This window comes from Patella vulgata, chromosome 2 (genome assembly GCF_932274485.2).
Source record: "Patella vulgata chromosome 2, xgPatVulg1.2, whole genome shotgun sequence".
NCBI lineage: Eukaryota > Metazoa > Mollusca > Gastropoda > Patellidae > Patella > Patella vulgata.
The window spans coordinates 84,103,455-84,118,722 of record NC_065880.2 but is presented as its reverse complement, the minus strand read 5'-3'; the positions used below and the strand labels follow the sequence as shown (position 1 = coordinate 84,118,722).

Genomic DNA, 15,268 nt, shown 5'->3' with positions numbered 1-15,268 from the left:
AGCATACAGTGCAACTTAAAGGGGAATTGTGGACGATTAGATAAAAAGCTGACAGTTCTCACTATAATAGTTAAAAACTAGAGAATATAAAGGGGATATTCTGAACATTTCAGTCAAATTGCTCCACTCTGAACCGAGATATACGTGATTTAATTGTAGGCCTAGCCCCTGTTATCATTACTAAAGTCGGTACGATAAAAGAAACATAGTCTCGATTATACATTTTGACGTTAAATCATCCATCACAAAATGTACCAATTCGCTAAATATCCCAGGTTAGCGATGGCATCGAGAGTTGATTATGAGTGTTGAGCAGCCGATCGGATTCTAATCCGGTGAAAATCCGACATATAAGATGACATCTAGAGTTGATTATGGTCTTGTTTTAATGTCTCATTAATAGTTTAAATAATATTTCAGGCCTAAAGAAAGACCTGCAATAGGCAGATTTAGCTCTTGCATAATGTATGTTTAATGTTTAGATTTCATAGTGTGACCTACATTAATATAGACTCCCCGTTTTTACATATTGGTTAAAGTACAATCGTCATTTTTCTGTCTGGTTATTATTTCTATTGATCCTGATGTAGTTTTGAAAGAGGTTATTTGGAATGTCTTAACAATGTAGTCTAGCAATGCCACCATCTTCCCCTCTCCATAGGAGCCACAATAGTAATATCAGACCTTTGAATGCTATGGGTATCACCTAAGTTACAAAAATGAATTACGGCGACAAAACGACTGTAAGGACGCAAAAATAAAACAGAGGTGGGGTAGAGTCATAGGCGTACGGGCTCGATGACAGATATGGGGCCAGAACCTGACAGGCCCGAAAAAATTTCGGGTTTACAGACAGCGGCGCCGGTCTTTCTCGAGAGGCGAAGAAGCTGAGCTTACCTTGTATTTTGAAATATTTGACGGCTGAGAACACGTTTTCCTGCTATTTCAGTCCGTGAACAAACCAACTTCAAAGTCGTCTAATATAGCCTAATTTAGGTGGCTAACTCGAATTCCAATCAATCGTTTACAGTCCACGGAGACGGGACCGTTGGGAGAAAATTTTGACAATTTAACTGCCGCAAACGCGTTTTCCTGCTATTCCAGGCTGTGATTACAGCAACTTAATTTGGTCCAATATAGCCTGCCTGGCTGACCCGAATTCCAAACAACCAATCAATCGTCGCGGGGTATGGGGGCCTCACCCCTTCGGAGAAAATTTTGAAAATTTAAACACCGCAAATGCGTTTCCAATGGTTTTGTAACCCAAATCCCATTCTGAATTCCAACCATCCAATCAGACTGTTGCAGCTGCATTCACAAATAATAATCAATGCCCGAAAAATGTCGCACAAATTCAGTATAGTTAAATCAGTATAAATTCCTGGTATTCAATTAAAAGAAAAGTAAAATTAGTGTTTTATTAGGACTCGATGACAGTTAGGAAAGTAAAACTAGACATTCAGGTTAACAGACAGCGGCGCCGGTTTTCTACGAGAGGCGAAGAAGGGGAGCTAACCTTGCATGGATCCCCAAGAAAAGTTTGGAATATTTGACGGCCGCTATTCCAGCCCGTAAAATTAGTGTTTTATTAGATTTCGGGCACTTTATTTTGCAATTCCAATTGCCAAGGGATCTTTTACGTGCACGCCAATGTATACACGGGACCTCGGTTTTTCGTCCCATCCGAACGACTAGACAGCTGTCCTTGTTAGATCTTCAGTCCTGCACCACTGACAAGGGGGAACCACGGGGGAAAATCCCAGTGAACTTTCTCGGCCGATGCAGGGATCGAACATGCGACTTCCACGCTAGTGAGTCAGTGTCTTACCCACTTCGCCACAGTGACTCCCGCTCCAAAAGGAACTACCCATATCTGGGCAACTTTTCGCAAGTTTGATTTCCTTGATCTTTTAATTATAAAGCTAGTAGCTGCGCTGTTGTGACTAAGATATTTGCTTCATTGCTTTCTAAATATTTAATTTCAATGTTTTGGATTTTCATGCAATACTTTTTTTTATCGTTATGTGTCATATGGATACCATAGGCATTGAAACTGTTGTTTTATCACCCACAGGTGTTGTGAATAAATGCTGTCACTTAATAGCTTATTATTTTTCCACACGAACTAACAATGATTTGTTGCTTGGAGTTTTCAATAAAACGAACATTTTGATTTTATAACTGTAAAATTTCTTTGGCTCAAAAATTATTAATTCATATGACGTATCTTATTCCCCACACACTTTGGCTTTAGCGACATTTAAGTATTGCACTGAACCGTTGGGTAGGATACGTGTTGACATCGGGCCCTATTGTTCTTCAGTCCCAACAAAAGGCTGTAACACTGAATAAAATGAATATCATCACAATTAACTTAACAGATTTGATTATAAATAATAAGTTAGGCTGTATCATGATACAATATTATATTACACCACTGACTCGTCATGCATCAAAATGAATGTATAGTATTTTAATAGATAATGCTGTCCTGATCTTACAATACTATATTGGTTAATTTTAATAATTCAGAGACGGCAAATTGATGGCCGGATAACTCCCAGTCAAATCAAGTAAACCATATAATCAACATGGAAATAAAAAGAAAAAAAGGAAGTCGATACAATATGGAAGGGTATCGCTGCCAATATCAAATGCTCTGCTAAAATATATTTTCTATTCATTACGTGTAAAAAGTACGATGTACGAAGTCTTAATACCGGTAATGATAAAGTCAAATTACCTATAAGACCAAAGTTAAATGCAAAACGTCAAATGCAATGTGTCATTTGTCCTTCACGCTTTCTACATAACGTCTTACGCAGAGCACCAAGTTTGATATGCAAATGTAGGATATCACATATACGGAAAAAAGGCCGCGATATCACCTCGGTGGAAGCGGGCGTTAAATAAAGCTATTTCACACACACAAGATATTTACCCCACGATATTGAGGCAATCAACATGACAACCTACAAGAAATTCAGGGGACGACCCCGCATGCAATAAAATCGTGTGATTGGTATGGTTAATCCGAGCTTTTGACAAATAACATAAATAGACAATATAGTCTATATTTAGGTCGGGTGTTCGATCCCTGCATTGGCCGAGAAATTTCATCCAGATTTTCCGACGTGGTTTCCCCTTGTCAGTGGTGCAGAACGGAGGGCCTGACAAGGACAGCTGTCTAGTCCTTCGGATGAGACGAAAAACCGAGGTCCCGTGTATACATTGGAATGCACGTAAAAGATCCCTTGGCAGTTGGAATTTGATATAAGAGTAGGCGATAGTGCCGCTGCCCGGGCAAAATTTCCCTCATAGCACACTGTATGACGTATGCCCGTCTTCATTAGTCCAGTATAGGAGCAGAACAGTAGGACGTTAAACCCCATTTCATTTTATTTCATTTCTATATTTAGCAATTAGGTTACTGTCGACAAAACAAGAACGACTTTTCTTTCTCTAAAGTACGTAATTATGAATGTGCCAGGAAATAACTGATAGATTCAAAGAGCCATAGTGATGTATAACACAATAACTGGGATTTCGTATTCAGACCCGTATTTTTGACATTTTAAACTATCGCCACCGCCCCCACACCCTCTCTCTAAATTTTAGTACAGGCTAATTAACTTTAAACCTTTTTTTTAAAAAAAGTTTAATCATTGCGCCGAACAAATAATGAATATACATGTAGGCTACTTAAAGAGAGGAAAGAGTATACATGAATGTGCTTTTCACTGATATGTAACATGCTATCGTGAATATCGTATTATGACCCGTATTTTGACATTGCATACCCCCCCCCCCCATCCGTAATCATGGTAATATAGTTTAGAACCATCCCAATTTGGTCGGTTTTTTTTCAAGGTAAGTAAATTTCTTATAGTGTGTCAGGTTGATTTCCCCTTATCGTGTGCTGGCTTATAGTGTGCCAGGTTGATCTCGGCCTCGTTTCCGTATATGTTAATAAGTCACGTGATATCCTACATTTGCATATCATAGTTAGTGCTATGCGTAAGATGCTATGTAGAAAGTGTGAAGATCAAATGAAATGCGGCAGAACGCAAATGTAAATGTAATGAGGGAAATGTAAAATGTAGACACGCCAAAAAACAGCCTTTTGCAATCAAACATTTGTCATTTGACACATTACATTTGTGGTTTTATATTTAACTTTGGTTTTAGAGGTAATTTGACTTCATCATCACTGGTTTTAGGACATTGTACATTGAACTTTTTACATATCAATGGAAACGACATTTAAGCAGAGCATTTAATATTGGCAGCGATATCCTTCCATAGATACAGACGCCCATTTGTGTAATGGCAAAAGATTTTAAACGCATAGTGGTTTCTGAAGTGAAATGTGCTGAAAAAAAAAAAAAGATTTGTCAAAAAAAGAATTTCTATAATGGATTTTTCAACTAGTGCCGGCTAGATTTTCATAATGGCAGACAAAATTTGACGAAAGTTGAGTTTTTCGATTAGACGTTTCAGTATCGCTTAAGTATAATTTTTGGCGATCCAAACTCCCCAAAACACCGGTCCATACCGGTTAGAATTATTTGATAAGGCCGACTTCAAGTTTGTTCAAAGATCACGAGATGTAAACAGGCTAGCGCTAATCCCAGCCCTTACCTAACCTTGGACCTAGCCGTAACGCGTACCCTAAAACCTAACCTACAATCTCGCCAACAATCAAGTGCCCTAACCTTATTTACATCTCAGCGACCTTGACGAAAATTGATCTGGCCTTAACAAATAGTTTTAGCCAGTCCATACCATAGCTCCAGATAATCATCAACATTTTGGGGACGCTCTAGAGGCTCAAGTTATCTGATTTTCACCTATTTCGGAGAACCCAACTAAATCTGATTACGCATGAACAATATGAACACGAAATGGAATGAAATGGGGTTTAACGTCCTACGGTTCTGTCTGTGCTAATGGAGACGGGCATACGCCTTACAGTGTGCTATGAGGGAAATTATGCCCGGGCAGCGGCACTATCGCCTACTCTTATATCAAATTCCAACTGCCAAGGGATCTTGTACGTGCATTCCAATGAATAAACGGGACCTCGGTTTTTCGTTTCATCCGAAGGACTAGACAGCTGTCCTTGTCAGCGTCATTGTGGCTACCCGTGTCGTATATTCTACGGATTTAATAGTTTCCAGTGTTATTTATATTGAAAATAGGAAGACATGTCCTAGAAGACAACGCGGAAGTAATCAAAACTCACTGATTTTCACGAACGACAAAATCGTTATTAAAAACATCCGTGTAGAATGGTCTAAGCAGGCACAAACGACTCCTGGTAAAATTTGGACTTTTTGCGTATTTCGCCGAACGTAATTGATTAGAATTTGCAATAACGTTTATATTTTATTTATTTATTTTTTTAAAAATGTGTTAATCAATTTATATACACTCATATTACATTAATATGTCCTGTTAGACCTATTTTCGTATATTTTAAGATTCCAATGAATAGAGCTTATGTATACATTTGAAATCGGTCTATCCAATATTTCATTATGTACAATCTGTGAACGCTAAACTTGTCTTTTAACCATTCATGACGCTCATAAAACTATTGTTAACTGACAAGGAAGTTGCTATTTTCAAGTCGGTTCGGAAATTCCCAGACACCGGATAGGGTTTAAGGTAGCTAACAGTGGTCCTAACATGGAAAGGACCTACCCTACCGGCCTGACCAAAAACAATCAAACTAATAACAAAGAGCCTATTTTTGTCAGTAGTAGCTTGGTCCGCCGGCAATTTTACCAGACCTCCGATGACACGTACGGTACAATTTTCTAGAACATATCCGCCCAGCTTTTAAACCATCTAGCCAAAGGGCTTATGTCATCCCTTTTGCAAATACTCTCTTGGACCAGCTTGCTGTACCGGAATTATTCTTTAGTAGGGCGAAATAACCATCCATATATGATTAAAATCTGAACTGTACAACTTCTTCAGAGGTCTGGACAATGATGTTCCGGTGAAAAGCTGAGATGTGACCCTCCTTCATTCCCATACATTGTAATTCATTGTTGTATAGAACAGCTATTATACCACACTATCTATCTTCTAATACCCTGCCATCACCTTATGAGGGAGCCGCGGTGGCTAAGTCAGTAGGACGCTGGCTCGCTAGCCTGGAGGTCACGTGTTCGATCCTTGCATTGCCCAAAACAGTTCATCGGGATTTTCCCACGTGGTTTCCCCTTGTCAGTGGTGCAGAAAGGAGGGTTTAAAAAGGGCAGATGTCTAGTTGTTTGGATAGGACGAAAAACCGCCCTAAAAGATCCCTTGGCAGTAGTATTTCGATATAAGTGTAGGCCATAGTTTTCTACCCCGGCAAAATTTCCCCCCTAGCACACTGTATGGCGTATATCCGTCTTAATTAGTCCAGTCGGAGCAGATCAGTAGGACGTTAAACCCCATTTCATTTCATTTCTTTAGCAGTGGGAGAAAACCAGAGGACCGGGAGAAAACCCAAGGGGTTTGTCAGGCAACGTCACTCCTGGTCACGTACAAGCAGGTAAACATAACCACGCCACTTGACTCAACGACAGACCTTTTGATCATACGTGCAAGCGTTTTATTTTTGATTTTTTTTTTAAATTAAACATCTTTATTTACGCAAGAATATTTACAAGCATCATATAATAAATAATATATATATATATATATACTGAATATATACATGTATATAATACAAGGTTAAAAGTCAATATAAGTCAAATTAAATGAAATGAAATGAAATGAAATGAAATGGGGTTTAACGTCCTACTGTTCTGCTCCGAACTGGGCCAATGACGACGGGCATACGCCATACAGTGTGCTATGAGGGAAATTTTGCCCACTACCGCCTAATCTTATATCGAATTCCAATGTGTACACGCCAATGTGTACACGGGACTTCGGTTTTTCGTCCCATCCGAACGACTAGACAACTGTCCTTGTCAGGCCCTCTGTCATGCACCACGGACAAGGGGAACCACGTCGGCAAAATCTGGATGAACTTGGACTTTCTCTGCCAATCAAAGGATCGACCTCCAGGCTAGCGAGCCAGCGTCTTACCCACTTAGCCACCGTGATCCCGGTTTAAAATTTATCTATGTACTTTACATTTTAAAAATGCCTGTTGTTACAAAGTAATTTTAATTTGAAATTTGTAATTGTAGGGCTCCTGGTATTTTCATTATAGGTAAATATATCTGGAACATGTATTGATTATAAACAAAGATATATTTAGAATAATGAAATTAAGGAATTTAGTCCCTATTATAGAGACTTTAGAAGATGGTACGAAATAAAAGATCTCTACAGGGACAATTCCTCCCACTGCTAAAGACCCCTACGCGCAAGCGAATTTGAAATAAAATTAAACCATATGTTAGTCCCGAAATGACCTAGTTTGTGTCGAATGGACGTTAAACCCCATTTCTCTCTCTCCCTATTCTCTAATCATTTTCAAGTCCAAATTGTGTTATGCTTTCTTATGTGCTCAATCGTTCAATGCCACTCGTCATCAGTATGAAGGTGAGACAGCTAATTGTGTTATGCTTTCTTATGTGCTCAATCGTTCAATGCCACTCGCCATCAGTATGGAGGTGAGACAGCTAAGTGTTTTAGTCAACTTGGTAAACTATTTCATCATTTGTACTTGAGAACGATAAATGCCACCCAAGGATTAAAATTAATTAGTAGAGTAGAGTTTTGTAAATCAATATATGATGAGGAAAGAAGTAATTTCTTAAATTCAGCGTCGTTATAATAGTAATATGATTGTAGAATAACAATCTGATTAAAACACAGATCCAATTTCGTTTCGTTTTTATAGTTCAAAATTTCGATTTTACTTGTCTTTACTACACTTGGATCTGGAAGACTTGTTATTTAACTCGTGTTCTGCTTGAAATGAGGGGTCAGCCAATCAAATGGTCTGTCGAATCGAGCGTTTGACCTTTTTTGCCCCGGAACTGTGGGTAGACATTAGCGGCAATAGAAATCAAAACAAAGCAAAAGTAGATAAAAAAATACTTGGCGGTCGCTAATTGGTTAATAGAATGACTGACGTAATCGGGCCAAATGTCGCTTGCTTGGTACCTGACGTCATAGAACGTGAACTCCCGTGAACTTTATACTGGCAGGTATAAAAAAACGAAACGAAATATAGATCTATATTTTAATTAGATTGGTAGAATAATTGTATAATATCCACATAAGAGTTTGTTTCTGTGAATAAATTCCTGTGCTTAACAATAGCTAGACGTACAGGGGATAATATAATGTTTAATATGGCACCCACTTTCTTAGTTAAAATCGATTAAAATAGACCTTATATGGTCAATAAGTGTTTGAATACGAGTGAACAAGAGTAATCTATAATGCAGGGAAATACTTAAATATATTAATTCAATAAATTGAAAATGAAGCAAGATAAAATCTCTACTTTAGACTATAAAACTGGATAGGTGGTGGGGGAGCGGGGACGAGGATTTTATAGATCTAAAAATGGCAGTCAAAATATCAGTTGATAATAAGTCCTTGATATAAAGAGTCCCACATCACAGCTTAAATTGGATTTGATAGGCTATAATGATGGCCTCAAGAAGTTTCCTGGTATTCTTCATGTGCTGATTTATTGCGAGGGTTCTTGTTCAGTGCCATATGTTTTTAAGGTGTCCGTTGGTAATCAATGCAATAAGAATAGTTTACTTATTTCAGGGGCGGGTCCAGGGGGGGGGGGTCGACCCCCCCCCCCCTGCCCAGCTACATAAATTTTTTTGTAAATCAGCCTTTTTTATGAGAAAGGTTTCTCGGCCGTGTGCTTTATACTTTATCGTCAGATTTGGGACAGTATGGGCACTCAAGGCACGATAGATAGAGACCATGCGGGAGGTGGGGGGGGGAAATACATTGTCTCAGGAACATGACACCCCCCCCTGCAAAAATTCCTGGATCCGCCCCTGTATTTATACCAAGGAGATCGATATTATAATACTATTAACTATTGGTACGTGTAACAACCAACTTGGTATACCATCATAATACACACGCAAGCAATAGTTGCAACGATCATAACCATTGGTGCGTGTAAAAACTAACTTGGTATACCATCATAATACACACGCAAGCAATAGTTGCAACGATCGTAACCATTGGTGCGTGTAAAAACTAACTTGGTATGCAAGTGCTATACCATCATAATACACAAGCAAGCAATAGTTGTAACGATCGTAAATATTGGTAGGCCTACGTGTAACAACCAAATTGGTATGCAAGTACTAACCATCATAATACACAAGCAAGCAATAGTTACAACGATCGTAATAATCATAAACGTCCAAAAGAAAATAATGTCTAATGATTTAGAAACATCTTGCCATGTGGTTAGTTCTTTACCTTTAACCACTGGTACGTGTAACAGCCAACTCTGTAAGAAACTGCTATACCATCATAATACAAAAGCAAACAACAGTTGCGACGATCGTAATAATCATAAACAGCCAAAAGAAAATAATGTCTAATGATTTAGAAACATCTTGCCATGTGGTTAGTTCCTCACCTTTAAAGTCCATGTTATTGGCAGGGGACACTGTGTTTTTATGACTCGGAGTCTTCTGAATGTATCCAGGGACAGGAATATTAGGATCTTTATAATAAATTCTCAGAACAAGGATAGACAATACCACGGATAATGCACTCATAGCAACAAGGACTGTTAAATAAACCGCCAATATGGAAACCTGTAACGACGTCTGTGGCATGCTTTCACTTACAATGGTCAAGAAAACGATGTAAGCCAACAAAATGGTTATAGCTAGAGATATTTTCTCGCCAGCGTCAGCAGGCAACATAAAAACCAAAGCTCCCATAAAAGACAAGAATAGAACGGGTAGTATGATGTTTAAAACGTAAAAGATTCGACGACGTTGTATGGTAAGCTTTATGTAAACACCGGCCTTCATGATCGTATCTTTCTTCTCTATACTAGCGCTTATAAGATTCCATTGTCCATTAGCACCGTATTCATCAAGCCACACTTCACCAGTTGAGCTAGTACTTAACACTAAATCTATTTCTGTGATGTCAGACACCATTGTTTCCAGAACAACGTTACAGACCTGTTGGTCGAAAGGATAATATCTTACATTTATATCACAGGTCGTTTCAAAAAGGTTACTAGGTGTCCATTCCACAAACCCGACACTATGGAGTCGAATAGGCATTTCATCAAATCCTAGCTTAACCCTGTTTTCCACTGAGTTCCCTACCACAATGTCCGGCCTCCATACCTTTTTCTGTGGTACAACCATATTATGTATACCTCCATAGGCTGACTCGTTCCATGAGAGAAAATCGTCTTCCCAACTTAAATGGATATATCCAAACGATACCAGTACCTGGTCCTTTTCCCTGAGTTCGTTGATAGAAACTAGACTAAATGAAGTATAAATCTGCAAGATTTCAGTATCATATGCAACAGGTCTTACATCAGAATTATAGATGCCAAAGATATCATTATGCAAGTTGTAATAGTCATCTTTAGAAGCTGCTTCAGTCGTCTTTATCCAAATACAGAAAAAAACTAATAATGACATGGGCGCCATTTCAACCGAAACTCAGGAAAAATCGACTGAATCTCGTCACCTTTGATCTTTGACTTTAATTGCTGTAAAAAAGAAGGAATTACACAAAGCATAGGCAATATTTCAAACAACAAATTGAATACGATATCTGGGATAAAAATATCTCTTTAGACATCTGCATTCCATGAACATGAATGCCACGATGGCATTTTGTTAAAGCAACCTGGACAGACTTTTTTCGTTGTTTACATTCAATAAACCTAACCCATAATTTCGTCAATCACGTGTCATTACCCTATTTACATCTCGCGACCATGACGATATCTGTAGATGGGCTTAATATTGAGACCTGATCGTCAAAAATACATGTCTACATTTGAACTTTCCGCCATATTTTCGCGACATCTAACTGATGGGCCTGATTATATAATTCAATGGAATCCAATCTGGGAGATAATCTACCCTGATATTTTGTTTTCCTTATTAACTGTTAAGGATACATTATGGGAGATTAGATAAAAGGGGGGCAGTTCACACTATAATAGTTAAAAACAAGATAATGTAAAGGCAATTTGCTGAAAAGTTCAGTCAAAATTGATCGACTATGAAAAGAGGATTAAGCGATTGAAATTTCGGCCTAGCCTCAATCATCATTTCTAAAGTCTGTACGATAAAAACATAGTCTCGATCATCCATTTCATGATTAAATTATGAATGGAAGTCGAGCAGCAAATGGGATCATAATCCAGTAAATATCGCAGGCTAGCGATGCCACCGAGACATGATTATTGTCTGGATAAGTTAATTAATGTCTAAATTATAATTTAGATAACATTTCAGGCCTAAAGAAAGATCTGCAATTGGCAGATTTGGCTTTTGCATAATGTATGTTCATATAATCAACCTGATTTCGTGATACAAAGGATTCTTCGATAATTTCCGAAAAACTCAATATGTTTTTCACAGGTCTTTAATTTGGCTGAAAATGTTACATAAACTATTATTAAGACAATAATTCAAATGACAAGTCTAGATTTAAACGGATTGAAACACGATCGCCGTGATAAAAAAAAAGGTACCGTTGCTACGATAATAAATAATCTATACCGAATCTATAGTAATTTTGCATTATGTACTGAACTATTATACCACGAACGACCTGGCCCCGAGGTCACGAAGCATTTTCAGACTTAAGAATTTACTAAAAATTATTCGCGTTATTTTAACTAAAATATAGGTCTTTATAAAACTTTTGTTGTTTTAATGTATCAAATACATCAATAAACCAGCGGCTGCCAGGCAGGATACGCCCACATTTTCGAGAGATGGATAGAGAACAAGCTAAAAAGAAAGTGATTTTTCCTACAATCAAGGGCCATAATTCAGGAAATTACAATTTGATATGCGCAAATATCAAAAGGAACCGAGATCTATGGGTTATAAACTTACATTTCAAGTTTCAACAAAATCGGATAAAAATTGTTACCTATATAGGGTCCACAACCTTGATATACCATATCTTTACGCTATTTGAAAACGAGGGGCGGCCATTTTGTCTGTCAGTTTTGGGCCGATTTTCACGAAATACGAACTCAGTCGTCCTTAGGGTGTAACGGTTAAAAAATAAAATTTTTTAAATCGGATAAAAATTATGACCTCTATAGGGTCCACAAGCTAAAAACTTGATTTTTCGTACAATCAGGGTCATAATTCAGGAAGTAATGGTCCGATATGCGCGAATATCGAAAGGAACCGAGATCTTTGGGTTATAAACTTATACATTTCAAGTTTCAACAAAATCGGATAAAAATTGTGACCTCTATAGGGTCCACAACCTTGATATACCATATTTTTACGCTATTTGAGAACGAGGGGTGGCCATTTTGTCTGTCAGTTTTGGGCCGATTTTCACGAAATTCGAACGCAGCCGTCCTTAGGGTGAAATTGTGATATAATAATACGGTTTTTTAAATCGGATAAAAAATTATGACCTCTATAGGGTCCACAAGCTAAAAACGCAATTTTTCGTACAATCAGGGGCCAGAATTCAGGAAGTTACGGTCCAATATGCGGGAATATCAAAAGGAACCGAGATCTTTGGGTTATAAACTTACATTTCCAGTTTCAACAAAATCGGATAAAAATTGAGACCTCTATAGGGTCCACAACCTTGATATACCATATTTTTACGCTATTTGAGAACGAAAGGCGGCCATTTTGTGTGTCAGTTTTGGGCTGATTTTCACGAAATTCGAACTCAGCCGTCCTTAGGGTGTAACGGTGATATAAAAATACGGTTTTTTAAATCGGATATAAATTATGACCTCTATAGGGTCCACAAGCTAAAAACCCGATTTTTCGTACAATCAGGGGCCATAATTCAAGAAGTTACGTTCTGATATGCGCGAATATCGAAAGGAACCGAGATCTTTGGGTTATAAGCATACATTTCAAATTTAAACCAAATCGGATAAAAAATTGTGACCTCTACAGTGTTCACAAGCTAAAAACATGATTTTTCGTACAATCAGGGGCCATAATCCATGAAGATACGGTCCGATACATGCCAATTTCGAAAGAAACCGAGATCTGAGGGTGATAAACCCATATTTCAAGTCTCATTTAAATCGGATAACAATTGTGACCTGTAGACTGTTCACAAACAATTGTGGACTGACGGATGTCCGGACGGACAGGGGCGACGACAATATACGTCCACATGAAAATGTGGGCGTATAAAAAACTATGTGCAAAGTTGTTTGTTTCTGGATCCAAGATATTTCTCATAAACAGTGATTGAAAGTTGAGTAAATTCTTAACTTAAGTCTGAAAATAAGGCATCTTTAAAAAAAATATTGACTTGAAATTAAGAAACATAAATCGACCCACACAGCTTTAAGATGAAACTTGTGCACGTGAGCTATCCCAATCTACAAGTGCAATTTTTGTGTATTTTCTTGAATTCTCGTGGTTGAATAAATGAAGACAGTAATCTTGTTAATATTACTGTATTCTTTTGGTTAAAGTTACAATTTCATATTTTCTAAGAAAGTCAAAACATAATTATTTCTATGTCTTTTGCTCAATAGGTTGTCAACTCACTATTATACGATCAAAGGTTATCTTTCTCACACTTAAAAATCTTCACAACGGAAATAATAACACAATTACCTCCCTTGTTTTCCTATTCCCCACCATGGAATAGCTATCTTCAAACGTTTGAATTTAAAGTTTGAAAATGATATTTTTGCCAATTTCTCAACTGGCAATAGTTAATTATAGGATTAGTAGGATTATTCTTTAACAAGGTAGGACTGTTTATAGATACCATCTATTTTAGGGCTTTATTTTAATACATTTTAAAAATATAACTTAAAAAAATGAAATTGTAACTTTAAAAATTAATCACCATAAACTACAGTATAAATTAATTTAACAAATTTTGGTTCAATGCTTAATAATAGATAAGCTTCAATACGGAAATGGGAATTGACATACACGTGTGTATCCAAATACAGGTAAATACGGTATGTCCTTAGGAATGTGATCTCCTGACCGGTTTGTAGAATCGTCCCTCTAACTCGTTACTTTGGGTCTATATACCCTCATGCATTACCTAGGGCACTATAAATCTATCGTCTATGCAAACAATATACCCTGGGAACTAAAACTCTATAGCCCGTAGACGTTAATTATAATTTATAAGCTCAATTTAAAGTGTAAAACAAAGAATACCGGAGAGAGGTGATTAATGAAATATATAAGACAATATGAAGTAGATATAAAAACATTGAAAAAAAAACCCCAAATCATTGGAATAATCTACCTTACCTGTATGTATGTTTAGAAAGCTATATTCGTCCCAGCGTATACGAGTCGAAATGCTAAATGATTAATAGCAATATACATGTATTTTGACTTTCACTAAAGAAATACTTTTAATTAGCTCTGTTTGAATCCATTAATTAAATTAAATATGAAACATGTTGTTATCGGCTGGATGAACACTCTGAACAAAGCAACCTTTCTCATTATCTGATACGAGAGATTTAATTAAACCATGCAGATATTGGAAGATCGTTATTACCCAAATGATTAAAAACAATCGGGTGTTATGTAAGATACGCTCAAATCTTCCCTAAAGATGTAAGAAGAACAGGCTGTAAATCAGAAGTGTTCGTCCTCTAATGATCACAATGCTACGTTAGGTTTAAGGTAAGGGCTGGGGCACGACTGTGGAGGTCCTGAAGCTCGAAATATGGCGGGGGGGGGGGGAATTTGTCCTTCAATGACCTCAATGCTTCACACCAAAGTATGTTATTAACATTTTAGGCCGCATTCCATGGGCACAAATTGTCGTTGCAAAAATATTTTCGTTCCTACAAATCCGGTCTAGAAGAAATTTTGTCAGTGTATAGTTCATATAGAGATATTCGTTTGTTGTAATGTTCCCCAAAAAATTCCATAGTTCTTCGCTGATATTCTTCGTTGAAATCCGGACTATTTATTGATAGTAAAATTCATAGTGCGCGAGGTCACTGGACAGAATTCAGCGTTGTTCGCCGCGTCACGTGATCGTTTTTTCCACAATCGACCAATCACGTTATTGTCTACATTCGCGTGTGTTGTTGGTAAACACAAAATGGCGTGCTTCACGAGGA

At 37.5% G+C, this 15,268-nt stretch overlaps 1 protein-coding gene across 1 annotated transcript; it reads right to left on the bottom strand.

The window, feature by feature from the left end:
- Positions 1 to 9,644: 9,644 nt before the first annotated feature.
- Positions 9,645 to 10,923, bottom strand: LOC126812471 (neuronal acetylcholine receptor subunit alpha-7-like; the record flags this gene model as incomplete). Its single annotated transcript, XM_050538879.1, has 3 exons — positions 10,911 to 10,923; positions 10,314 to 10,453; positions 9,645 to 10,142 (listed from the first exon to the last, which is right to left on the bottom strand). Coding segments are annotated over exons 1-3 (651 nt in total), but the record flags the coding sequence as incomplete, so codon positions are not given.
- Positions 10,924 to 15,268: the final 4,345 nt, after the last annotated feature.